General features: G+C 37.3%; 3 protein-coding genes across 3 annotated transcripts; 1 reads left to right on the top strand and 2 right to left on the bottom strand.

Annotated features, from left to right (window-relative positions):
- Positions 1-354: 354 nt before the first annotated feature.
- LOC109054756 (histone-lysine N-methyltransferase NSD2-like) lies at positions 355-17,750 on the bottom strand. Its single transcript, XM_042770511.1, is given in 25 exon segments — positions 355-1,684; positions 3,017-3,218; positions 3,310-3,416; positions 3,492-3,633; positions 3,715-3,833; positions 4,660-4,936; positions 5,226-5,338; positions 5,998-6,203; positions 6,298-6,447; positions 6,596-6,782; positions 6,890-7,090; positions 7,343-7,442; positions 7,445-7,468; positions 8,603-8,737; positions 8,933-9,072; positions 9,194-9,242; positions 10,042-10,098; positions 10,203-10,291; positions 10,370-10,580; positions 11,136-11,248; positions 11,342-13,166; positions 13,278-13,450; positions 13,637-13,778; positions 15,383-16,284; positions 17,072-17,750. Coding segments are annotated over 24 exon segments (6,312 nt in total). The 5' UTR covers positions 16,268-16,284; positions 17,072-17,750; the 3' UTR covers positions 355-1,019.
- A 1,432-nt stretch (positions 17,751-19,182) lies between these two features.
- Positions 19,183-21,337, bottom strand: LOC109066277 (UPF0461 protein C5orf24 homolog). Its single transcript, XM_019083285.2, has 2 exons — positions 21,097-21,337; positions 19,183-20,627 (listed from the first exon to the last, which is right to left on the bottom strand). The coding sequence occupies exons 1-2, from the start codon at positions 21,136-21,138 to the stop codon at positions 20,019-20,021; spliced, it is 651 nt and encodes a 216-aa protein (XP_018938830.1). The 5' UTR covers positions 21,139-21,337; the 3' UTR covers positions 19,183-20,018.
- A 944-nt stretch (positions 21,338-22,281) lies between these two features.
- Positions 22,282-26,621, top strand: LOC109066279 (serine/threonine-protein phosphatase 2A catalytic subunit alpha isoform-like). Its single transcript, XM_019083287.2, has 8 exons — positions 22,282-22,468; positions 22,597-22,710; positions 23,819-24,028; positions 24,124-24,297; positions 24,409-24,498; positions 24,613-24,774; positions 25,608-25,726; positions 25,833-26,621. Exons 2-8 carry the CDS (start codon positions 22,609-22,611, stop codon positions 25,903-25,905), a joined length of 930 nt encoding a protein of 309 aa, XP_018938832.1. The 5' UTR covers positions 22,282-22,468; positions 22,597-22,608; the 3' UTR covers positions 25,906-26,621.
- Positions 26,622-27,326: the final 705 nt, after the last annotated feature.

The raw sequence follows: 27,326 nt of genomic DNA, 5'->3' as shown, positions 1-27,326 counted from the left end.
AAATATAACCCGCAGATTTGTAACACAACGTGGCGGGGGGGGGGTTTGTATTTATATTGTGATTGTTTATTGTTATTGGGATTATGGAGATTTTTGAACAGTGTTTTGAGATGGTGGTTGAATTTAAGCAACTAGAGAAAGTACAAACAGGCCTTTTGTAACACCCATCTTATCTAAGAAGTACAAACTCATCTTTCCTAAAAGCTTTCAAGACTCGAAGGCCATGAGCATGGAGAATGAAAGGTGATGCAATCACTCCTCTACAACACAAATGCAACAAAAAAAAGAGCATGATTGAAATAAAGCAGGATGATGCTGGGAATGTCATACTTGTCCTTTTTGATTTTTTTTTTTAATTCAAAAATCAGCTAAAAAATTTACTAGGATGCCTATTATTTATTCTCATGTAGCCACGCTGGGATACTAACAGACAGAACTGAAGAAATAATTTCAAGTACAGTGACCCGTGGAGCCATTTTTGGCCTAATGATGTAGCTATGTCATTGTGATCACCTGGTGAAGGGACTAAACATGAGTTATCTGCTGCTTTATGTTCTCTTTTCTCTGTCAATGAAGAGTAATCAAAATCTATGCAGATTTCGTTAATAAGACACAACCGTATGGTTGGTGGTGCCCCATTTCAATCCTCCGTGAGGTCATCTTTCTGTGTAGATCAGAGAATGTAAACAAGTCAAGGATGAAAATGTAAAAAAAAAAGCACAAAAGAGCACCAGACACTGATTAGATTCCAACAAAAGGACTGAATAAAAAAAAATATCACAGTCCCACAGCACCAGGTCCAACCCTCTTTATGAACTTTTCCAAGAGGACTTGGGTTGAGAAGGCAAGCTGATTCCGACAACAACTTAAGAATGGTGCACATGTCCATCATTCTCAAAAGTTTAGCTGGGCACCAACCGGAAAACAGCAGTTGACTTTCCCTACAGGTCACCTGCTGTGCCCATCAGAGATAGAGTTTGTGTGCGAGAGATGGATGTCTAGCAAAAATGCAGGAGAGCTCACTTTTCTCCTTCGACAAACTCATCCCATGATGATTCCTGGTCGTCCCCCTCCACTTCCCCCAAGTCCTCAGTATCTTCGAAGTCATCATTCACATATTCATCTCCCCAGTCCTCCTCTTCCTTTTCCTCCTCCTCGTCTTCAAATCCCATTTCTCCGTAGTCCATTTCTTCATCATCATCCACGACCTCAAGGCCTTCATCTTCCCCTTCATCCCCAATCACCCCTTCCATCACCTCGCCTTCATCGCTCATATCTTCCTCCTTGATGTCTTTAGAAGGAGAAGAGGATGGCAAAACCACATTGTCCACTACCTCGTCTGCATACAGGTCTCTTTGGGCTTGGAACGCAGGTCTGTTGGGGGCGGGGATGAAGAGTGGAGCAGCAGGCGGTAGGGCAGGCAGGGGTATCCTGCCCGACACTGAAACATTGGGCGTAGGGGATAGGATAGGTGTACCGGGCACATACTCTCGAATTTCACCCGGTTCCAGAGGATCGGGGCCGCATGGGTCATGATCGCTGCAGGACAGCTTGCCGTCCAGTTTGGATATGAACAGCATTCCCTCACGGTGCTGTTTGCAGTAGGAGTTGGGACACATCTCGCAGTAGGACGCCGCCTCCCTTCTACACACATTACACTGATGCCATGGACACTCCCAGCGGCCTGAAAAATGCATAGAAGGCAGATGCAATAATGATTTAGCGTGGATAAAATCCTGAGCTGAGCGAATAGCTGATAGTGGGAGAGTTTTTCAACTATTTAACATTACTATAGCAAGAAAACTCCTTTACACAGCTGAAAAGAATTTTGAAGCAAACCACAGTTTGTAAAAGTAAAGTGAATGTTTTACTGTTTGCTTTTAAATATGTTAAGTTAAAACTAATTTATTAAAACATTTCAAGTTTTATATTACTGTGCTTTCTATAGACTGGTATAAGTCAGGAGATTAATTGTGATTATTTTCCTCTATTGATAGCCATAGTTTTATCCAGAAAGAAAAAAACAAATATGTGATATCCTTATGTGATATCATAAACCAGTTAGTCCCCACAAAACCAGTTATAAGGGGCAATTTTCTGAAACTGAGATTGAAAGTTGAATAAATAAGCCTTCCATTGATGTATGGTTTGTTATATTTAAAAATCTGGAATCTGAGGGTGCAAAATAAATCTAAATATTGAGAAAAAAAAATAATTAAGTTTTGATATATTTATGGTAGGAAATTTTACAAAAATATCTTCATGAAACACAATCTTTACTTAATAAAAATTTGGGCATAAAAGAAAATTTTGACCCATACAATGTATTGTTATTGACTGGTTTTGTGGTCCAGGGTCATACATGAATGGTTTTGTGGTACAGGGTCTACACACACACATATATATATATATATATATTATATACATACATATATAATACTATATATACCACACACACATATACATATATCACACACACACACACACACACACACACACACACACAGAGTAAGCAGAACAATATTGATAATACTAAGAAATGTTTCATGTGCACCAAATCAGCATATTAGAATGATTTCCAAAAGATCATGTGAAAAATGGAGTAAAATTCAACTTAGCCAACACAGGAATAGATGAAACTTCATATTAAAAAGAAAAATAAAAGGATTTAAAACCGTTAAAATTTTAACTATGCGTCACAATTTGACTGTTATATTACTTTTTACTATATTCTGGTCAAATAATTGCAAACTTAGTAAGCATTAGAGATTTCTTTAACATTCCTTAACACAATTTTCTTTCAACATTAAACTTTTAAACATTAGTGTAAACTAATTCTTTCATCTTTTTTGCTGTTGTTGTTTTAGAGGACACCCCAACCTCCTGTTTTAATACAAAATACATAACATGTATGAAACCATGACAGAAACACATCATAAACTATACCATGACAATGAAACATGTTAAAACAAAATAGTTCAAAGTGACTCATGCTTGCTGAAAATGAGTCACTCACCTGCAGGTCTCTTGGACAGATTCAGACAGTCGGCATGATAGACCTTGGGGCAGCCAGGCTTCTTACAAGACACAATCTGCCCGCCATCACCACAGAAGAAACATTCATCCTCTCGCTCCTTGGTGACCTCCAACTGGCTCTTGCGCTTCACAGCAACCTTCTTTTTCAGTTTCCGCACCTTGTCATCAGATGAGGGTTGATTCTGAAGACAAAGTTGTGTCACACTGAGTGCACCAACTTTAACCCTGAATATACCTTTAAAACAACGCTGTAATACACCCAGCATGCCATACCTTTGGTCTGACACCAAGGAATCCGCTGCAGTTGGACGCTCCACATTTACACTCCGTCATCCCATTACCAAGACACTCCAAGTTATAGTTAAAAGTGAGTTCAACACCTGAGAACAGCCAACAAACCTATTAAACAAACATCCACCCCTTTCTATTACCATATTATCTAGATTCAAACTCACCTGTAGGAATGTCCTCCAGTGCAAACAGCCCGACTCTGGTGTCTCCATTCACTGTCCACTTCTGCGTCTCACAGTTCGGCTGGCAGCTGTGGTTCATAAAGCGGGACTGGTTTCCTTTCGGCCCGGCGTCTATGATCCGATCCTACAGATACACAAAAAACAGACCCCAGTGTCAAGGTAAGTGGAGAACATGTTATCAGGATAATCTGGATTGAGAACTGACCTTATCCAGTGTCAGCATGTAGAAGTTGCAGATGTTGTTCTCCTGTGCATGTTTGATCCTGGCTCGACACTCCTCTTCGTCAATGACTTCTCCAACATACTCGTTCACGAAACGCAGCCCTATGGTGGGGTGTTAATGTAATTAAATGAGTAAGAGAGACACAATAAAATCTAATATGTGTGTGTTAATGGGTAGTAACTAATCTGGATTCCTAAAATTAAATGCTTATTCAATTACACAATCTAGTCGTAAAGACTAATACTTTCTAGTGTGATAGTTACACAATAGAAATCAGCTGGGTAGTCAGTTTTTTTTCTCTAATTCTCTTTTTTCATCTTTTAAATTTTTTTCCTAAAAAACCAGTTTTGTGGACATCCACAGAGATCAGTTTGATTACATCCTAAAATTTGACAAAGTTTGATTCAGGTTTTTTGACTGTGTTTATAATTTAAGTTTTATGATGTTTTTCAAATTGGTTTTTGTTTGTGTTGTACACATACATTTTTATTTGAAGCCATGTTTACTTTGGAAGGTGCACAAATTCACCAACTTGTCATCTGATCCTCTTTCACCTTATATATTTTTGTTTAAAGAATTTAAAGTTTATTTAAATATTTTAATAATGAAGTATCACATTTGCATGTTTATTGATTATGGTCACATAACATGCAGGTAAAAAAGTAAAATATTTAATTTTTTCAGTAAGTGTTTTTTTTTTTTTTTTTTGATGAATTTTCCTATTTAAATCAATGTGAAAAAACAAAATAGGTCAAAAGTAATCTAAAAGTATTCTGATTATATCACCTAAAATGTGTAATGTACTGGATTGCATTACTAACTAAAATTTTTGTCATGTAATTTGGAATCAGTAACAGACTACAATTTGTAAGTAATCTACCCAGCTCTGTGTGTATTATATCTCTCCATAAATCAGCAAGGAAATACAGCCCACCTTCTTGATGTCAGACACACCGCGTAAACCCCAACCACGTGACAGCGTCCTGAAGATCTCCACCTCGGTGTACTGGCGTTTGGTGAAGCTTTGGTTCTGGCAGCGATCCGCTGCTGGACACACTTGAGGATGACACTCGTACATTAGCATGCGGTTGATGCACTCCGAGTCAATGCCACACGGGTTCTCGTCTTCGGCTTTGCGGTTGCAGCGTGGGATCTCAGACAGATCTGCAGTGATGATTTGCACTTTCCCTATCGGTCTGTTAACCTGCGTGAAAATCGATCAGTGTTCATGAGAGATAACAGGAGATCAGTATCACTCTGAGAAGCCAGAATTAGGCCAATTTTAAGAATGGGAGATCAACACAACACTGAAGTCTTGAAGGACAACCCTCAACTTCAAGACATTAAAAGGTTCTTTTTTCATAGAACACAAGGAGAATTTGAGGTACCTGGATTTTTTATTTTTTTTTTGGAAAAGAGCAGCGTCAAGATGACATGCGAGTGAATAAACAAAATTTGTCAAATTGTGTTAACAAAGCATTGGACATTATTACCTTAATGTGTTTGTATGGCGGAGGTTTCTTGTCATTCTTCCTGTTTTCTTGAAGCTGTCTCATCTCCTTCTCTGCCTGCAATTCCCTGAATCTTTCGGCTGCTTCGTTTAAAGCTGAAAAAAAGAAGACAAATTATTCTTTAAACCAATTTGCTCTCAATATTGAAAGAATCCACATTGCAAACTATAATCAATAGTTGCTACAACTGGCAGGCTTTAAGTGGTATCAGCATACATATATTAATTACTCACATTTCTACAGCGACTTAAACTTTTATATATAAAACAAAACATTTGTTTTCATACTGTCATTTTACATTTACATTTTAATCATTTAGCAGACGCTTTTATCCAAAGCGACTTACAAATGAGAACAGTAGAAAACAATCAGATCAACAGCGAGAAAAACAACAACGGTATACAAGTGCTATGACAAGTCTCAGTTAGTCTAGTACAGACTACTGTACTAATCTGTCATAATCAGTCATCATGTGATAAAGTGTCAAGATACAGCAGATTAATCAGATTTCCACCCTGTTACAAAAGCCAATGTCAAGTTGGTCCAAACAGCTTCAAAATGTCAATATATATTGTTATATAATTTCATACTATGTCAAAATATTATATTATTTATTTGTCCAAAATCCCGCTCCACATAGTTATATTTTAGATAGCAAGTGTGAATTAAGTGATATTAAGTGTGAATATTAAGTACGGCACCTAATAATTGTGTCAATTAACTATTTTAGGTAACTGCTGGAGTGTAAAATTACCTTTCTTATAGACAGCATCTGCACCCTTTCCCATTTTTTCCTTATTGCTGGCATCCCCTTCCATGTAGGGAAAACAGCGAGCCTGATATGTCCACACGTAGTCTTTGGAGCCAAAGAAGTGCACGGGAAACTCCCCCACCTCATGCCGCATGCGGTAGATGTTGTCAGGAACGTTTTTTGGTTGAGTCACTTCAGCGGGCCACCACCTGGAAAAAAAGGTCAGAAATGCATCAGTGAACATTATCAATATTGCACTGTAGTTTTCAGGGGAAAGTGGTAGTGGTGAAACAACACACAAACCTGTAGCGGCCCACTTTGACCCACAGAATGTCCTTGTAGTGGGGTTTCTTTCCCGCCCGACAGTCATTACAGAACCAGCTTCCCTGGGGCATGTCAATGTTCAGACACTCACGGTGAAAGGCAGCAGGGCAAGATTCACAGCAGAGCAGACTTTCCTCCTATAGGGAGAGACAGAAAACAAATGTAATTGTAATAAACAACCGTAGTAAAATGTTTGCTCTGTCCTCACTATAACACAGTCTTTTCCAACTTGGAAAGTAATCGCTTTAGCAAACACCACTAATAATCCTAACTGGACTGCATACCTTCAGAACACACAAAACACCAGCTAACGTTGATGTGTTCATGGTTTTTGCACCCTTTGCGTGGAGTGAAGTGTTTGGGGCACAGGAAGCTGTTATTGGCCAATGGGACGCTGCCGGCAGCCATACAGTAGTCACTGGCGTGATAGGCCACAGGGCAGCGGACGCAGCGGGTCAAGCGACCTGTGAGATGGACAAGTTATGATAAATGACACAAAACCATGCTTCTGAAACAACAGATTTGATTTTTTTAATAATCTTTGCAAACGCATTATTTGAAATAATGTCACCTTTGGAGATACCAGGGTTGGCAGGGTTGGTGATGAAGCAAGCTAGACAGACGTGGAGGGAGCAGCGGAAGCCGCGGTTCTGAGGGACCGTGGGGGAATATTTCAGTATGCATTCCATGTGATAAAACTTCCCACACACTGGGATCATACACCTCCTGACCTCCTTGTCAAGCTTTTTACACACAAAACATGTGTGCACACCTACAGGAAGGAAGAACAGGAAAGACACACAAAGAAATGAAGGTGTTCACTTGTATATCTTGGACTGCAACTGGATTTTTGAGTGCATCACAATATCATAATTAGAGTATGTATGGTTAGCATCATAATTGAGAACAAAATTGCGGAACTGACTGAAAATAGTATTTTCGTTTTTTGTTATCAATCAATCCTAACGGTTTCAAAATGGCCAAATAGCTTGGCTGATAAATTGGTTATGGACTGTTTACTCACCCGTCTGACACTCTTGGCAGATAAACCGGCCTTTAGGGGTCTCAGTGAGGCCAATGCACTGCAGATGGAAGGCACCACAGCACTGCCCCTCACAGAGGAGAGCAGCTCACCTGTTTTCTCACATACCTACAAGACATGATCCAAAAAAAGTTTCACACTGATTTTTAGGACAAACACTACTCAAAAGTTGGGGGGTTGGTTAAGATTGTAAATGCTTTCGGAAGACATCTCTTTTAAAGCTCACAAGGCCGAATTCATTTGATCAAATCAGTAAAGGTAACATTTTGAAATATTACTAATTAAAATAACTCTTTACTAATTCGATATATTTTAAAATGTCATTTATTTTGGTGATGATAAAGCTGAATTTTCAGCATCATTACTCCAGTCTTCACAACACAGTGTCTTTTTAAGGATTCCTTTCTGAAAAGAAAGGTAGAAAACATTTAAAACATTATAAATCTAGAAACATAAGAAGTCTTTTCAGTTCATTTGAACCCATCTGTGCTAAAAAAAAGTATCCATTTTAAAATAAATAAACAAATACCAAAGTGAAGGTGAATAAATAAATCAAAGGGAATAAATGAATATATAAAGTATATATGTTGTATCAATGTTGAAAATATAGTAGGGATTCATCGAAATGAAAATTCTAATAAAAGCTGAAAACGAACAAAATGAAACACTGGGCCGAATACTGAACAAGGTTTTTTGCAGTTGTTTTCAAAATAAATAGTCAAAATGTGCTTTTTACTGTTTTGTCTTGCTTTTCAAAGAAGAAAATTATTGCAAAACAACAATTTAAAAATATTTAACAATGAACATTTTTTAACACTCTAGCAGACATTATACAAACAAAGCACAATTTAACTTTAAATTAATAAGCTAAAATAATACTTTTATAACATTTTTGAGACCCCTTCTTGAATCAGGCATGTATTTTTTACTGTATAAATAAATGCAGCCTTGCTGAGCAGAAGAGACTTCTTTTAAAACATTAGAAAATAATACAGATCCCAATTTGAACACTACAGTATGTGTGAATTTTATAATACATGTATTAATAGAAGAGTTATTATTAGTAATATTTATTTGAGATTAATTATTGTTATTATTACATATACATGAAGGTGAAATTACATTGTCTACCTTATCAAGATATATATATATATGTGTGTGTGTGTGTGTGTGTGTGTGTGTGTGTGTGTGTGTGTATATATATGTATATGTGTGTGTATATATATATATAAAGATTTTTACCTGGCAAACATTCTCCTTCAACGACGCACCTCCACCTTTCTCCCCTGATTTTCTATTGGTTGAGAGCCCTGATAAGTCACCTGATAAAGAATCTCTGCTTGAAAAAGCACTATCATTCAGTCCTGCACCAAAAACCTGAAAATTAAACACACACACACACAAAAAAAAAAAAGAGTTATATAACTCTATAAATAGAGATATATCTCACCGTGATGAATCAATGAATCAAAACAAGGAAGACGCTAGATCATGAGGTTTGAATCACGAGGATGGCAAGTGATGACATCATAATTTTAGACTGATGAAAAATGTGCAGCTAATAATAATAACCTCAGAGATCAGGGAGTCCTCCCCATTTGCCTGAGGTTTTGATGGGCTGCACTGATCTTCTTCAAGCTGGATCTGGCAGACACTGGGTGTGTCCGGCTGGATTGGGGACGATGTTCTTATTTCATCCTCACTTTGTGGTGCTGCTAAGGATGACAGAAATAAATATTGTACATTTTTGGAAAATAGAATGGTGGATCGATTACAATATTCTCAATAAAATACATGAATATAATGACCAAAGTCACACATGAGAAAACAAACCTGATGCAGCACAGGGGCTTGACGGTCTAGGTCCAGGCTCTTCCTGTTTCTGTTCAAAATAAAGTAATAAAAAATATTTATATATCTCAGTAGTGTTGCTGGTCAGATTGCCTACATTTTTAATATTTTATAATTTTATAATGGTTAAATGTGTGTTAAAAACACATTTATATAAAAAGCTAAAAAATATAAAGTATAAAGAATAAATAAAGTACTTTTAAATCAACTATTAGTTTGTAGTGAATTGTTTCTAAATCGTAGTCTATGTACAAATGTACAAATAGTGAGTTCTTCATCGTCACCGTAAGTTACAAAAGTTCATAAAAAAGTTATTAATTAATAGTTAAGAAATGTAAAGCAATTCTTATGTGCGAAGAGAACTTACAGACATTTATGCTTAATGTATCTGTAAACATATTACGAACGCTCACTATTAATGCAATTAATGTTTCATAAAGTTAAGTTATTGCCTTTATTTTAGTATTTTCTGAGACCTAATCTTACTTCTAATAAACAATTCCTTTACTATGGATATACATACTGTACATGAGTAAGGTATGGTTAAAAAGTTGGATGATAAAACATAAAACATGAGAATGACTGAAGAACTCACTATTTGTGCATAACATATTAGTGTATTAACAATGTACAGTGTTTTTGTGCATAACATATTAGTGTATTAACAATGTAACAATGTTTATAAACTATGAAATAACTATAAACTAGTTTGCAAATGATTTTAAAGTTTCTGTATACTTAGACTTATTATTTGTGTTGCCAATTTATTAAAATTACTATATACATTACTAAAAAACAAATTGCATATAAAGTACACCCCATAACATTACCTGCAAATCCTTGAGATCTGATTCATCTGGGCTGGTATCTTGTTGTTGTTTACTCTCCTGATTTAACAGAGGTAAAAAAAATCAAGAAAAATAAAATAAAAGCAAATACAGAAGACCCCAACACATTTAATATTTTTTTAGAAATCATACAGACCACTAACCTCTTTCTTTGGGACCTTTACAGAATCCCCCTCAACGGTGCAGTCTATTTTATGCACAGTCTTACGTGGTCTCTTTCTATCTGAGGATGCTGCAACAGAAATATAAAATATGTTTATACCTACAGCTGACATTTACAAGTAAAGTGCCTTAAACTATACATTCTTACCAGATTTCTTCTCACATGACTCTCTGTTTAGCGATGGGCCTCCACAGGATGGCGATAACGGTGTTGAAGGTGACACGGGACCATCTGCTGGTTCTTTCTCCTCCTCTGGTGTGGCCTGCTCAGAGGGTTTTTCAGGTGAAGAGCTTAAAGCTTCAGGTGCGATCTGCTCAGGTGCCGGCTGCTCAGTATTAGTGTTGGCGATCAAAGATCCTTCAGGAAATTATGAAATAACATTATTCACATGTAGAAATACAGTTGGTGCACGTTACGAAAACCTCACTTAAAACTGAATTATGATATCCTTTTAGTATGGAAAATTGCACCCATCTATTATAGCCTATGCTCTCAAATCTCATTTGTGTATATTCAAGCTTGGCACCTCGTGTTGCATGTTGTGTCACAAGTCAGTGACACCAAACATCATTGGCTCTTGCATGCATTTGAATGTTTTGAATTAAATGCAAATATGAATGAGACTACAAAAAAACTACAATTTATATAGGTTTTTGTAATTTTGCAGGCCTGATAATTCTAGTATCCACTTTTGTTGTATGGAGAAGAGCAAAATATTATAACATCCAAAATTCTGCTTTTGTGCTCGTGGAAGAAAGTAAAATATGTTTTAAATTACATGAGGATGAGTATAATGACAGAATGTTCATTTTTCGATGAATTACTTGAACTGCTAAAAAAAAAAATACATTTCTGTGGTTTGAAGTCCATTGGATCAACAGAAACAATGTAAAGAGTTGAGGAAACAGCTTACCGTTTTACAGGACTCAGGAGTTTTCTTTACTTTTTTCTTTGTGGAAAATATTTGTTCATATTCTTCACTGCATTCAATCAGCCTCTTGCTTGGTTTTCTGAGCCTTTTGTTTTCTGAAAACAGAATCATTAAAAATGCATTGAATCTAGCATTTAACTTTTAACATTAAACCTAACTTTTGAGACTTAATCTAATATCTCAGTTACCTGAAGCATCTTTTTTATCAGGGAAGTCAGAATGAGCCGTTTCTTCAAGACCGTCTTTGAAAACTCCATTTAGCTCCGTGGACTCCTTCACTACATCTGGATTCAAACCAACCGGATCGCTCTTTGGCTTAGTGCTTTTCCCAATGCCAGACTCAAATGTTTGCCATCGCTTTTTAGGAGCAACCTTGGAAATGGTGCCTTTGCCACAGACATCAGGAACGGCATCATGGTGAGAGCTGGAAAGTTCCCCTAACAAAGGCAAACTCTTTTCAAGTGCATCCAAACCTGCTGATAAGTTCTGCTTTTTCAGTGGAGAAACTAAATTGTTCCCACCATCGTGTTTTTGCGTCTCCTTTTTCACCGATGATTTTGGCTTAGCCTTGCTCTGTTTTGAGCTGTTTGGCGTTGATGTCTTTCCCTGCCGACGGTTCTGATCTGCAATCGCCTCATTTGTTGTTTCTTCTCCAGGTGGGATAAGAGAAGGTTCTTCCCTGATGAGAGAGGATGGAGATGTGGGAGGAAGGGTTAAAGGTTTCCCTTCCTTCTCCCGGCTGTCGTGCAGATCCTTCAGGAGCATTAGGAAAGTGCTGAATTTGTAGTTCGAATCCGCACGGAGCGAAGGTTCTCCTGAGCTGTGTTCCTCTTTGACAAGAGACCTGAAAGAAAGCTCCTTTATATCTTGGAAAGCATCCATGGGAGAGATGGAGGGAGACGGGAAGGACGAAGACGAAGTGTCTGAGATCATGCTCTCGTTTTTGATTTTAACGGAATCGAGGGAGGATTCAGTCACATCTGACTTGGAACTTTTATGTCGAGGTCCATTCTGAACATCTTTTTTCTCATTTTGGATTCTTGTAAACTTAATAAGAGTTGGGTTTGGCGGTGTGTGAGAGATTGAGGCATCCATGGAATCTTTGCTGGCCTTTGTTTTTACCTGCCATTGTTGTTTTGACAACTCAGAATGGGCAGTGGGGGATGAGCACTTGTTGTAAATCTCTGATTGTTCATCGCCAGCACATGGGGAGCGAGATTTTGGCTCCTGACTTAAATCTTTCTCCTTGGTTTCTTCACTGGCGGCAAGTGCTCTTGAGATTAAGCCAGTGCTGGCAGGAAAATAGAAAGAGTGCATGGCAAAAGACCCATCTGAGGACCCTGGGGAACTGCTTTCCTTCTGTCTGGAGTTCGTAGCCCTAAGTGTTTTTTCTTTGGGTGTTGACTTCTTTAGCTTACTGTTGGTTGTGCATTTTGAACCAGCCTCTGTCTTCTTCACCGGCTTATCCACGTTGGCTTTTTTCATCTTTTTACTTGGCTGTACTTTCTTATGTTTAGTGCTCAGTTCTTTCACCGCCTCTTCCTGTGGCAATTGCTGTGAACGTTTGGGACACAGGATCCTCGGGACAGAGTCAATATCTGAATACAGACTATCTAGAGGGTCTGGCTTGTGCCGTTCGGCTGCTGTGGAAGGTTTGTAGCTGTCCGATGAAGTGATAGATAATGGTTTCGATGATAAAGAGTTTTCAGTTACTTTAACAAGAGATTTTACAGTTGAGCTGTTCTTCTTAGTTGCCTTCTTTTTGCTTCCAGTGCCAGGTTTTCCTTTGTTCTTAACGGATGCATCTAGTCCATTGGACAAAAGTGAGCTTGATAATGTGGACTGAGTAGATGATGTCGGGCAAGCAGGACTTTTTGGTGCCTTGTCTTCTGTAATAGGCATGTGCACATCCCGAATTAAAGTCAATGGAGGTTCGCTATTTAACTGTTTGGTCAGTGCTGCCTCTGCCTCCAAGACACTAGCTTTCCATGATGGCATCAGACGTTTGGGAACCTGTAGAATGAACAAAATTCATAAACTTTCTATTAAAACCATTGATGTCATTTGAACATAAGCACTAATTTTTCAAAATATAAGAACTAAACAGTTGCAAGTTAGCTTTACCGTGTATTTGTAATCTTTGTCCTTCTGTCTTCCTCTTCGTCTAAGTACAGGCAGTTTTTCAAACTGATGGCCTCCTTCAAAAGGAAAAGTGGCTTTTGCCGGGACCCAAGCTTGGTCCATGATCTCCCCAAACATCCTGACAAAATAGAGACGACATGGCCGACGGCTGGGATCTGCAAGAAAATGTAATATTATTCTATTATTTAACCTTATAAGACATAAAACAAAATAAAAAAATTGATAACTAACTATATTACGTCAATAACATGTCCCTTTACAGAAGTGTTACATCACCAATGTGAAATTAGGCATCCAATATAAATAGTCATACAAAAGGAGATTAAAACAAAAGAGATCACCTTTCATTTTGGTGTGGACTTCAATCTGTGGGTCTGTGGTTACATGACAGGGCCACCAGGGTCTGCGGTTGAATTTGGCCCACACAACATCTTCAACAGAGTACTTTATACCTGGGAGCTGCTTCTTCTTTGGGCTGTTGGACTTTGGGTTAAAATAAAAAAAGTAGTTAGTTTAATCATCATTCATTAATCATCAATAACATGAGTCAAGACAGCTTGAGTTGTTTATTTAGGCTACTCTTTTAACATTTCAGATACTTTCACCATGAAAGAGCCATTTGTGGGTGACAACCTAACTGCAACCCACTATACTACAGCCTTTGTCCTTACTGTGACAAAGATCATGGTCAGATACGTTTAACAAAAGTAGTATGAACCAACAAGCACTTAACCTACACCTCTGTTCCACTGGAAAAAAAAGCTCCTACTCAACGATTCAGTGCAACTGTGTGGTTCAAGAGGTGTTCAGCTTGAGGAAGGGTAATACAAATGACTTCCATCTATGACAACTTGTAATTTAAAAACAGCTGGGCAATACCAGCTATAAATAAACATACCTCTGCCTACAAGTAGCAAATATGTTGCTGAAGTCGAAGTATGTAATATATACACAACAAACACCACCACACTGAATTGCAAAAATAATGGCAGTTTTCAAAGAAGTTCCCCAAACACTCCCCCCGTGTGCAACGGTCAAAAAACTCCAAATACTGGTTAAGACAAAGTTGTTGTGGCAAAGCAATGTTTTGATTGTGTCAGTGTTTATACTTTTCAGCCAAATCAACTTATGAATGAGTTAGGTTTCTGCATATTAAGATGAGAAAAAAAAATACACACTTTTATCTAAAGAAACATGCAATTATCTATAAATATAATACATATTACATAACTATATAATATAAATATTGTGCTACTTATTAGCACAAATGGCAAAAATAAACCATATTTTGGCTGCACTGTTCATTAAATTAAACAAAAAGTAGACCAGCATTTCATTTTGACATTATCTGCATCAGCCGATTAATGTGGTCAACTGACAGACGTGATTCTTCTTGGTTGTTTGATTAAAAAAAAAATGTACTAAGACCTTTGTTATACTACAGATTTGGTTTTCAAATATTTCTTAATTTTTGTGTAAAGAATATGCAAAATTAATGCGTACTTAAATATTTGAATAATAATGCATACAGTGGGGTCCAAAAATCTGAGACTGCTAATGAAAATGCTTATATTTAGCATATATGCATTTTCATTGCTTTTATACTTTCATTGCTTGATAGCATACCATTTTCCAATACAGAACAACTTCAATTTGCTTTAATCAGAGAAGCACTTGAGATGCTCCACATATTTGAGTAAAACCTAAACATTCATATCCAGCATGATTTGAAACCTTGTGCCTTAGTGGAAGCAAAAACATATTAGGTCAGATGATCAAGGTCACAAATTTGGTTTCCAGATTAGCGACTTAGAAATTGTTCAGAATCTTCAAGAAAGTCATAACATTTCTTTGAATTTAATAAAGTTTATTTCAAGGTTTAAATAACAGATTTTCAATGTGGTTTTGAACTTTTGGACCCCACTGAGTGTGTGTGTGTGCGCGCGCGCATGAATATATATGCAATGTATATGTATGTACATATACACTGTATATAAAAAATAATGTTTTTTCCTTCCTGCATTCTTAGGTGGAAACTCTTTAACAAATATAATCCAATGGAAACTCTTAAACAATATAATCCGTACACCTGTTAGAGAAAAAAACAATGGATTCGAATGGGAGTCACTGGGTGAATTTGGTCTTTTAGAGAGACCAGAGTTGAATATTGAAGCACTGTTCTCCGTGCTGGGTAGATCACAGTCACTGTCTGAATAATCATCCATACTGTCAAAATCCTCCATCATGACCTCGACGGGCAAATCTGAGGGACTACCAGGAGGGTTAGACTTCACTGTATTTTTAGAAACAAGGTTACAACTTCCATGTTTGTTTGTACTTGGGTCCAGCTTGTGGCTGCTAGGAGCCTTTGTAATTGCCAGATTTCTTTTCTGGCATTTCTTTGACGTGTCTTTAAACAGTGCCACCGCATTACCCCTATCATGCTCCTCCTCCTCATTATCCTTGCTGTCCCCACTATCAAACAGGGTTGACTCGAAATGCAAAATTCCATTTGGGATGGATGGAAAATGTTCCAAGCTATCAGAGCTTACTGGTGAGAAACCATTTTTGTCCAGATCCTGAGTAGTAGTCCTGTCAGTGTTTCCTTGCGAATTGGACGTGTGATAAAGGCCTATTCCGAACTCTCCTCGGCCGACAGGATTGTGCATGAGCAATTTACTTCGTCCGTGAAAGTCCTTGTCCTGCAAACTCATGTCGGCATGGTTCACCATAGTGGTCAGATCCTGGAGTCTCCTCAGCGGACTGTAGTTGGAGGTGGATTCTCTCTGATTGTACACAAACGGCAATGCTGAGAGTTTGTACTCAGAGTTTAAGAAATACCCCTGGTCCCCCTGTCGCTTTGTGCTCTGGTGTCCACAGGAGTTGATGCGGCTATCAAGTGCCTTGGTCTCCTGTGGATCACCACGACACTCCGAGCCATCCCTGCCAACCACTTTGTAGGACTGATTCATGTTGTCATGGCTCCATCCTGCGACAAAATACAGGGAAATGCTTTAGAAAGATGTTTTTTTTTTTTTTTTAAAAGATGACCTTTTAACTCTTTTAACTCAGGCTTTTCCTAACTTCTAAAGGGTTTGTTGCAACTGGCCACAAAACACTTAATGAGTTGTGCATTAAGCTGAACATTGCAATCTAATTCAAAACAATTATGCAGGAGACAAGATGATTCTACATTAACATGACATTGTGACAGCAATAACACTGTAATGTTGCAAAACACCAGCATGCACATGCGATATCCCTGCTGAAAATGCAGAGTAAACTGCTAGCTGGTTTCTAACTGGTGCGAGCTTGAAGACCATCTTTGACAAGCTAACCAGATTCCAGATTAAGGTGATCATAATGTTGTTTGGAGCACGGAAACGGGTCGACCAGCTAATGACCATCTTAAACCGGCTAGAAACCAGCTATCATGTTCCAAAACATTGCTAGCATCATAAACTGGATTTTGTAACAAGGTGGCTACTCGGGTTTAAGTCGCAAGCCCCGTAGGCCGTCTTGTCAAGAATCCATCAAGACAAAGATAAGAGAGCTTGAAAAACTCAGCATGAATCCCTATGTCAAAGCCCCTACTGGACTGTTTAAAGATGACCTCTGCCGCGATTTCAGTGTGAAAACGCTGGTAAAGTGTTACATTATCATCATGTGCATCAACAGTTCCCACACAGTCGTACAGCAGTAAAGTCACCCACAACGGTGAGATGAAAAACGCACTAAATACAAAAGGTACATGAGGGAAATCCCCGGTTTCTTACCATTTACGACTCGGTCACGACAAAACCACCGGAAAGCCCTTCAAATTCGAGCATGTAGCGTTACTTTTTGTCAATTTGTGAAAGCGGATCTGCAAAATCCCAGCAGCATTTGCACCAGTAGGCCCGGCCTCGGCACTCATTTCTCTCTCCAACATCAAAAATGGAGATTAATAAATTAACGAGAATGAAACTGAGCGCCTGTCACCTTCCCCCGAAGCATCACGTCAATGCATCGAAAGCACGTTTTTCAGCGGCCACGATTTCTATTAAAATACATGATTGTTTGCCCCGCTTGCCGAGTGTGCCCCTGGTTGTATGTGTGTGTTAAAACAAGCCCTGACTGACTGCGTGTGTGTGTGTATGTGTGTGCTGGTGAGAGCGACCAATCGGCACAGCACACCCAACCCCCAGTCAGTATTACTATACATTCATATCCACTTAACCCGATTCACTATTTCCCAGGTACATCTCTCACTTGCGCTAAATGCATGTGGACAATGTGCAAGCAAACGTAAGTTTAACTTTGTCCCAAGCGCGTGCTGCATATAGTCACAGTCGACGCGGTGCGTGTTGGGCGCATGGAACGACACAACAGTGAGCACTTGCTTTTTAACCCTCACGCCATTTGTTTCCTTGTCCTAACAAAGGCGTAACTTCCTCCATTTTAGAGAGACCGCTCGTGCTTTGCAAGGTAGCCGACCACAATAAATCATACGAGCAGAAAACACAATTTATTTGTCTCGATTAACAGTCACATGCTCCTACATGCTTCATTTTCTAAGTTTTCTTTGCGCATTTTGTGGGTGGTTGGAAATTAGGCCATGCCACGCATAAGTGTAATATGTCAGACAGTTATGGCAAGCGGGTTTAACATGCATTCCTTACTAGTAACTAACTGTGGTGCCTTTTGTTACTACTCGTATTTATAGACATTGGCTGTACTCCAATTGTTAATATTTTTATGCTTACTAGTAAGATTTCTGATTCCTATAAATTAACCATGCTGACATATTGGCCTAACAAGTAAAAAAGCAAGTAAACAGTGAGATAAGAAATATTACAATTTTGATAGAAACCAGTGTCTCAGAAATAGGTGCACTAATGTGTAATACCAACAGAAACAGATGGCAGGGGGATTGAATGTACAGCGCTCTCTCCACCTTCAATACCAAGACTGAGGTGCCCTTGAGCAAGGCACCGAACCCCCAACTGCTCCCCGGGCGCTGCAGCATAAAATGGCTGCCCACTGCTCCGGGTGTGTGTGTGTTCACTGCTGTGTGTGCACTTTGGATGGGTTAAAAGCAGAGCACGAATTCCGAGTATGGGTCACCATACTTGGCTGAATGTCACTTCACTTCACTTCACTTCACTTCAGTAAGATTAAATGTTAAATTGGCTTGCCACAGCCATGCGTCAACATCCATTGTGTCATGAGATAAAATGTAACTCGTTTATCGGCCTATTTTAAGATTGCCCGTAAGAAATAAATATAGACGTGGCAATACATTAGCCACAAAAGCTATTCTAATCTGTCAACTTTTCCTTTTTGAGAATTTGGTCATGTTATAGCTTATCCGCTTGCAGTGTTTGTATAGAAACATTTTTAACAAAGACAATATGAGGGGACTTATGAATTGCCCGCTGTTTCTACAAAAATCTTACTCGTTCTGAACAATTCTTTTTGGAAAAGAATGTAAAAATTCTAGAATGTAAAATTTTTAAGTTACATTTTTATATGTGCAGTACTGTAGAGTTTGCAGTAGAGCTTTAGGTTTCATTTTACGTATTTACGTTCATAACGTTATTTTAATGCTATGCTTAACAGGTTTTGTCTTACAATATGTGCATATTTACAACATGTAAATATTGTATTTCCTATTTAGCCCATCCAAATTCAATTATTTTTAGTATTTTGTTTACATATTTTTGCTACAAACGTTCTATTGTTTACACAGTTACAGTCATATACTGTATAATTAGCTACTTCATAAGAGACAATTTCACACCAACTTAATAGATAAGTAAAAAAAAAAAAAAAAATTATATATCATTTGTACAAAATAAATGCGTTTTAGAAGTTTTCCCCCACAACTTATTTTTTGGAGCGATAACTGTTTATTTAATTTTTTTTTTATCAGATCAGGTGTATTCAATTACACAAAACCAAGACTTGTTTTAGTCCAGTGGTGTAAAAAAAGGTAACATGGAATTGTTGAGTGGATCATTGATCAGCAAAACAATTTTAGGTTGAACAGAACACAATGGCTGATATAAACTCACAGTTATATTTACAAGAGCATTATGTCATTGCTGAAATCTGTGACTTGCCGTTTTATCAAAAATCCACATCATCCTCTGTCTGAAAAGGGCACCAGACATTTCATAAATACAGCAACAACAAAAAAGATCAACATATAATTGGACATACGGCTACAGAGCACTTTCACATACACATCAGGGGAACAGAGAAGTTACACTAGTGATCAAATTTTTCAAGTCAAATGCAATGTTCTAAAATCTAGTGTGAAACTAACTATGTGATGAAAACTGTTCCTAGCAGTAACTTTACATCAAAAGTATTAAGGAAAGGGTAAAGTTAAATGTAAAACAACACAATTGCAGTTCTCTCTACATTTCACTTCTGCAAAGTCTAAGGGACTGAAAAGATTAATATGTGTTCAATACTGTAACTTTATTTCACAATACTACCGTCATGCACATCTGTACAATAGGTTAACAAATGTCATTGCGAGAAAGGTAATGCTAATGGTCTTTGGAAAAAGATACACAAAAGGATAACACTGGCACATACACATGAGTTATAGTATCAAAATCCGTCTTTTTTTCTTCCTTGCAAGAGTTTGACATCTTAAACACAATTTACTGTGACTTTGGACATGCACCTGACATCCCGAGTCCCCCCTTGCAATAAATAAAAAAAATGTTTTCACTCGGTAGTAGTGTCTTTCTCTTTCACAGTGGGTTCGCACAAGGCCCTCTTCTGCATCATGGTAAAAGGGAACGGTGCACCATTGCAGGCGCCATAATCCAGTTTGTTAAGCCTTGCCAGAGTTTTGATGCTGCCTGGAGGCCTACCTGGGCTCACCTTGTAGCCTGCAGCTTTGGTGGTGCCCAGTGGCCGTCCTGGGCTGGTTTTAAAGCCCGCTGCTCTGGTGGTGCCGGGCGGTCGTCCCGTACTTGTCCTGTAGCCTGCGGACTTAGTGGTACCCGAGGGCCTGCCTCGTCGTCCAGACTTTCCAAGGCCCTTCTTTTTCTTGGAGCCCTCTGGAGCGTCTGCAGCCCTCATTCGAACTGTTTGGGAGTGAAATTCATTCTGGGTGTCCTGCATCTGGCAGGACATGGGCTTGATCATGCTCTGTGGCAAGGGGGGCAAGTTTGGGAGTGGCAGTTGTAGTGCAGGAGGTGGGGCGGTGGTGTAAAATTTATTGGACTGTGAACTGCACAACTCAAAGTGACTGGCTGGGTGTTGCCCATCATCCCCAATGCTACCCAGACCATAGTCGTTGCTGTTGCTGGCTACTTGGTGCATCATTTTCTGTTAAAAGATAATATATTTAAAAACATTTATATATTTCAAGATAAAGTGGTTAATAAAAAGTAGGCTATATTGTGAAATAACAACTGAATGTGAGGCTTTGCAATACTTTTCCAACATCTTACATCGACCGCGTGCATCGAAAGTGATTGATTGACGACGTCAATCAAAAAGAAAACAACAGGCCTGTGCAATTAACCACTGAAAGTTAATGCAGAAGAAGGCGTAGCTATATAAACTGTATATAAACTATGGGAATATTCACACTTTAAGTAGGTCGCATCACTTTACAGTTAGATAAACACAATGTCTGGTCACAAAATGTACAGCGACGGCGGAATATCGCTTATGCAAGTCCATCGTTTGGTCGTTAATATAGATTATTCTTTTAATTAATGCAAATCAAATCGAATTTAGTATAAAACAGATGGATTTTGCGTTAAATAATGCAATAAAGAAAGTATTTTACCTCATCTGGAACGCGGATCACGGAATGTAATGGGTTAAACATGAAACAGATCTATCTTCCATTCTTGAAAGCAAAAGCATAATGTTATTTACGCAGGAATATGGACATCCTTGAACCGCAAAATGCTTTCTTCCTAAACGATCGTGCTAATTCTGGGTTATGGGACGGATATTTTCCCCCTGAACCGCTGAGGTTTAAAGCTGAAAGGCAGCCATTTTCACTAGAAAAAAATTAATAAAATAGTAAGAATAGCTAATACGCATGCGTCAGCTGCTGGTGGGAATTTATGCTATTCTTTAGCAAATACCAGAAGGCCCTGGTGTCAGCTCACACGCCACTTTTGTCCTCGTTATTTATTCATTTATATATATTTATTTGTTGAGGACATTTGAAAATGTCACCATGTCACTGTGTCTATACAGAATCCGTATGGTTGGGGATTTTTAAATTAATATTATTTATCTTAATTTAAGTCATATTTCCAAAGACAGTGTTTAATGAAAAGCACAGTCAGATATGTTCCCCATCATATAAATAAAGTAAAGAATAAACTATATGGTATATGAGAAAGTAAAAATATATGAACATGAAAACAATGAATGGATAGAAAATATTTTAAGTATATGAATAACAATAGGCTATTTAAATAAAGTATGTTGAAGACCATAATGAACACTGCTCCTTAACAAGACACACAGAGGGAAAAATGACCTCCCAGCAACAGAGCATAATAATAATAATAATAATAATAATTATTATTATAATAATAATAATAATAATAATAATAATAATAGGTAAAAAAAAGTACCTTATCCTTCCAGCAATAGAACATAATGTATTTGTAGTAATAGTAATGATGATAATATCATTGTTATTACTACTTTATTTGTTTATTAAAACCTAACAATGTAGCGGTTCTCGAATTAAAATGCACTGTAATTTCTCTTGTACATCAGTTGGCGGCACTAAACGCACAAGAAACAAAGCAATATATCTGCGACAAATACTACTATGACGGAGGATTTAATGTTGTATATTTTTATGGTGTTGTTGTGGTTTTTTTTTGTGGATATTATTTTGAGAGCGTATATTTTACATATTGATCAGGTTATAAAAAGGTTCTGGCTCATGAATATTAAGAAGGAAGCCTTCACAGTAGTAGGATTCGTTCTTTTGAATGCGGATTAGGTGACGTCAACCTACATGAGCGGATTCTTCGTCGCTGCTGCGCATCATAACCAGACTCTGACCGAAATCAAAGGAGCTTTCAGCCTTACTTTTAATCGTTTACTGCTTACAGAGAACAGAATTCATCGATTTATTCTTAAGGGAGTAAAAGTAACAGCGTTTCGATTCATTTTAAGGCCTTAAAGTAAGCAAGGACTCAACATCTTTTTTGTTTTAAACTGGGATTGATTAGATTGACGCATGACGCCAAACCCAAATAAAGCTTTTTGAGTCATTTTACCTTATTTTTTAACATTACTTGAATGATTTAAGGAATTGTCGAGAATGGACGAGAAGGTATTCACGAAAGAACTGGACCAATGGATCGAGCAGCTGAACGAGTGCAAGCAACTGTCGGAAAACCAAGTGAAAATCTTATGCGAGAAGGTGAGTTCCGCGTGACGGTCATCCTCGCCCGTGTCAGTGTTGCATTGTATGTTAAAACACGTGTTTTGTCAGGCGGCCCGTGGGCGCAGCATCAGACTGGCTATATTTGTTTTCGGCTCAGATACAGTTGCAGTGCGCCCTTCCCACTGGCCACTTATCCGAAGATGGCGGTGCCGAATTATTCTATTATTGGCCCTCTGTGCGCCATGAATGTGACTATTGGTTGTTGGCTGTGCAGCGCAGTTAGCAACCAGAGCTCGTCAGGTTATGCCCACTTTACTGTTACTCGTTGTCAGGCAGAGTTTTGGGTTTGCCTTTTGCTTTCTAAGCAAACGTACAGATCCACCAGCATCGTTTAAAAAACCCTAAAGAGCCTAATTTTGTGTTATATATATAATTGATGTTCTTTTAATGTGTTGAAAAATAGTCATTTTATGTAAATTGTAATTGCAATGTTAAAAATGCACAGGTTATTTCAAGTGGCGCATTTAGAATTAGTCCACCTGCATTAATCAGTATGACCTTATTCTTTTAAACCAAAAATTTCAATGTCCTGTAACTTTACCTGCACAATGTAAAAGTGAAAATGTGCGCATGTTGCCTTAAAATAGTTGACCTAAAAATGAAAATTCTGTCATCATGTACTCACCCACATGTTGTTCCAAACCTGTTTGTGTTAATTTATTCTTTTTTGCAAGTTTGAAGATGTTTTTTATTTTTTATTGGGTTAGTTTGTATTTTTTATTATATATATATATATATATATATATATATATATATATATATATATATATATAAAATGATTATTATGAGTATTGCAATTAATATTATTATTCATTTATTTTTATTTTATTATAACCAGTTAGTTTAGATGTTAGTTGCCACATTTTTACGTTATCTGACACACATTTTTACAGCACATTCAGTCCCTCAATCCATTTCCAAGAACAAAGGCATATTAGGCATATACCAATATTTATTCATCACCGGTCCGTGTCAACATTGCCTCTCGCAGTTTGTTAGGAATTTTAAATGCACTTTAGGTTAATAGTTCAGAGCACCGTATGTGTGCTTTTGTAGTCTAACCTGTCTGTTTTATCTATTGCAGGCTAAAGAAATTTTATCCAAAGAGTCAAACGTTCAGGAGGTGCGTTGCCCGGTCACAGTATGTGGAGATGTACATGGGCAATTTCATGATCTTATGGAACTGTTTAAGATCGGGGGTAAATCACCAGATACTAATTACCTGTTCATGGGAGACTATGTGGATAGAGGTTACTATTCAGTAGAGACAGTCACACTACTGGTGTCTTTAAAGGTACGTGAATGGATACAGCTTTAATATAGATTTTTTTTAAAGAAAAAGTTCATTTGCATTGTTAATGGCTTGTTTTGTCATTTTAAATCGTCCAGGTTCGATATCGAGAGAGAATCACCATCCTCCGTGGAAATCATGAAAGTAGACAGATCACACAAGTTTATGGCTTTTATGACGAGTGCCTGAGAAAATATGGAAATGCAAATGTTTGGAAATATTTCACAGACCTCTTTGACTACCTTCCTCTTACAGCCCTCGTAGACACACAGGTAAATTGGTTTGTGATTAAAAATGTAAATTGGTTTGTGACTCAAAAAAAAAAAGCCGTTGCATAGTAATTTGAGTGCACATAAAGCTTAAGCTTTGCTCTGTCTCCACAGATTTTCTGTCTCCATGGAGGATTGTCACCTTCAATTGACACGCTGGATCACATCCGCGCGTTGGACCGTATCCAAGAAGTTCCTCATGAGGTATAAATTCCACCTGTGAATATCAGAAAGATGTATAGTGTTACTATATTCAAAATCATTAAGAGTCCCAGCTGTGAATACTACTCACAGGACCTTATGAAATCTCATTGGCAGGGTCCCATGTGTGATTTGCTGTGGTCAGATCCGGATGACCGCGGAGGCTGGGGGATTTCCCCCAGGGGGGCTGGGTACACATTTGGCCAGGACATCTCAGAAACATTTAACCATGCCAACTGCTTGACTCTGGTCTCAAGAGCTCACCAGTTAGTGATGGAGGTAAAACAGAATTGATTACCAGCTATAAATATATGTTGGATACATGATTGTTTTTAGATTTTTGAAGTTTTATTTTTTTTTGGAAGGAAGTGGGTTGTTTTTTGTTGTTATTTGATTTATTTATTGATCATATTTAGTGTAATTAAGAGGGTTATTATTGAGTATTTCCATGAATTTGATCTTCACTTTTCATTAAAACATGACAAAATCATTCAATTTGCATTCATAGTGTTGCTATTATGACATATTTCCAGTTACAATAGGGGCAGTTACCTTATAAATATTCATATGCCTGTATATAAAAGCCATAGAATGAATTTACCTTTCTCATGAATCTCTTTTACTTAAATTTTGAGTAACATTGGTTATTTAATAAATTGTCAAAATACAATTTTAAATAAAACAGTTTATTCACTATTTCACATTATTTTAATTACAACTTAAAGAATATATAAATATTAATGCAAAATTTTTAAAAAGGAGGTAGTACATTCTATATTCTATATCTTTTGACAATTGAATAATTGAATAACTGATGACAGACAAGGCAGAATCCAAATAAAAGAGATTCATCTGAAAGATAAATGTATATAATTATGTTGCCGTGTATCACTTTTGAAGATGATCAGTGTTGTTTGCTGCATGATTAAATTAAAATGTAACATGAATAAATGTAGCATATCTGAAACTAAATATGTAATAGAAACTGTACAAAGCTTTAAAATATTCCAATATATATTTTTAATTTATATAATTTGTAGCACATGGATAATAATAGACCTACCAACTGTGGATTAGCTCCTGGCTAATATATTTTTAAAACATTTCTACAGGGTTATAACTGGTGTCATGAACGTAATGTTGTAACGATCTTCAGTGCACCTAATTATTGCTACCGATGTGGTAACCAGGCTGCCATCATGGAACTCGATGACACGCTCAAGTACTCCTTGTACGTATATGACATAAAGCATAAAACAATAATTCCCTTTCCCTGTGTTATGTATCTGTCATTTTGCTGTTATAAATATGAATATTAAGAGAATGATTTCTTTTAGTTTACAGTTTGACCCTGCACCACGCAGAGGAGAGCCTCACGTTACACGTCGCACTCCAGATTATTTCCTTTAAGATGGGAAGTACAGTATTGCAGCACTATCTGACCTGTGGACAATGATTATTCGTAGAAGACATGCTCATCTTTTCAAATTTTAATCCAACACAAACCCCTGTCCTTGGACCAAAACATGTGCCATATCTATACTGCAATAAGATAGATGCAGTCTTCTCAACACTTCTACACACAAATCTAACAGTACTCGTTCATCTGCATCATGTACTTTTCTCTCTTATGTACTAAAAGCTGTTGTGTTTTTGATCAGGATATAAGGGTTTCTTCTGACTAACGGGTTTATGTGCATTCTTCTAAAACGCTGTGTTTTGGAATTACATTTTGAATATACACTCTAAATGCTTATGACTGGATAATGTTCAAGTTGTGATGAGCTTAAAATAGTGCTGTGTATTATAGCTGCATTTTCATGCTGCATGGCCTCGGGTACACAATGAGCCGTCATCTGGCAAATTTCCGACTGCTGTTTTAAACGATTGCCTACTGCAGTGTTTGTTACAGGTGGGTATGAGACACTTTAGTTTAGTCCCTTTTAAATGTCTTTTAAGCACTTTTTTCAATGCAGTATTTGTAATCGGTCTTAGTTTACACAGCAGTTTTTTTTTTGTTTTTTTTTTGCTTTTGTATGTCACTGCATTATTTCCCAATAATTTGTAAATGAGAGCACAATTAAATAGGGATTTGAATGGCAATAAAGACTCTTGTTATTTATCTATGTAAAGTCTGTTTCTTTTTAGACAGCAGCTGTACCATTCTGTTCTTCCTCTGCTATAGGATGATGCAAAATGTTAGCAGTGTGGCTGATTGATTTTTAATGTCAAATTGGGTCATTCCTGTTAAACAGTAAAATGTACTGAGCACTGTATCTATAAAAAAAAGAATATCCCTTTATTGTATTTCTTGATGGTTACAGTACCAGACTTTTAAAAAATATGGTCTGGTCAAGTTCAGGCAACTATTCAAACAATTAAAATTAAGAGGATGGAACCGAATAAGACAAAAAGAATTAAGTTATCTATTGCTTAAAACGCAAATTAAAAAGTTTGCTTATATAAAGGTGAAAACTTGAAATAATTTGAAATTTAAATCTGTAACTTTATCTAACTGAAAGATTTTATCAAATCTGATGCTTGCTCATGATTTAATGTTTTGTTTAATTTTGGGGGGGATAAGAGAAGTCCTTAAAAAATGAGGGAATGTCTGAAAACGTTTATTTATTTTAAAAAATACTTTAAAAAAAAAAAACCAAAATAATATGATTTGCATGACTGAAATCGTGAGTTTAATATTTTATACATAGAATTGTGGGCATGAAAACGCTATGCATGACAGGTTGGTGTTTAAAATATCCGCTAGATGGAGCCATTTACTTTACCAGTTATCTTTAAAGTGCCCCTATTATGCCATTTTTAAGGATGCT

The sequence above is a fragment of the Cyprinus carpio genome, chromosome A14 (assembly GCF_018340385.1).
Source record: "Cyprinus carpio isolate SPL01 chromosome A14, ASM1834038v1, whole genome shotgun sequence".
NCBI lineage: Eukaryota > Metazoa > Chordata > Actinopteri > Cypriniformes > Cyprinidae > Cyprinus > Cyprinus carpio.
The sequence above is the reverse complement of the archived record's forward strand: the minus strand, read 5'-3'. Positions and strand labels throughout refer to the sequence as shown.

What these genes read in the sequence shown, in the direction of transcription:
- LOC109066277 (XM_019083285.2), bottom strand. Translation starts at nt 21,138, where the DNA reads ATGTTTAACCCATTACATTCCGTGATCCGCGTTCCAGATGAG. An exon ending in TGATCCGCGTTCCAGATGAG is followed by an intron (nt 20,628 to 21,096) that starts GTAAAATACTTT and finishes ATCTTTTAACAG; the next exon opens with AAAATGATGCACCAAGTAGC.
- LOC109066279 (XM_019083287.2), top strand. Translation starts at nt 22,609, where the DNA reads ATGGACGAGAAGGTATTCACGAAAGAACTGGACCAATGGATCGAGCAG. An exon ending in CACTACTGGTGTCTTTAAAG is followed by an intron (nt 24,029 to 24,123) that starts GTACGTGAATGG and finishes TAAATCGTCCAG; the next exon opens with GTTCGATATCGAGAGAGAAT. An exon ending in TCCAAGAAGTTCCTCATGAG is followed by an intron (nt 24,499 to 24,612) that starts GTATAAATTCCA and finishes TCTCATTGGCAG; the next exon opens with GGTCCCATGTGTGATTTGCT.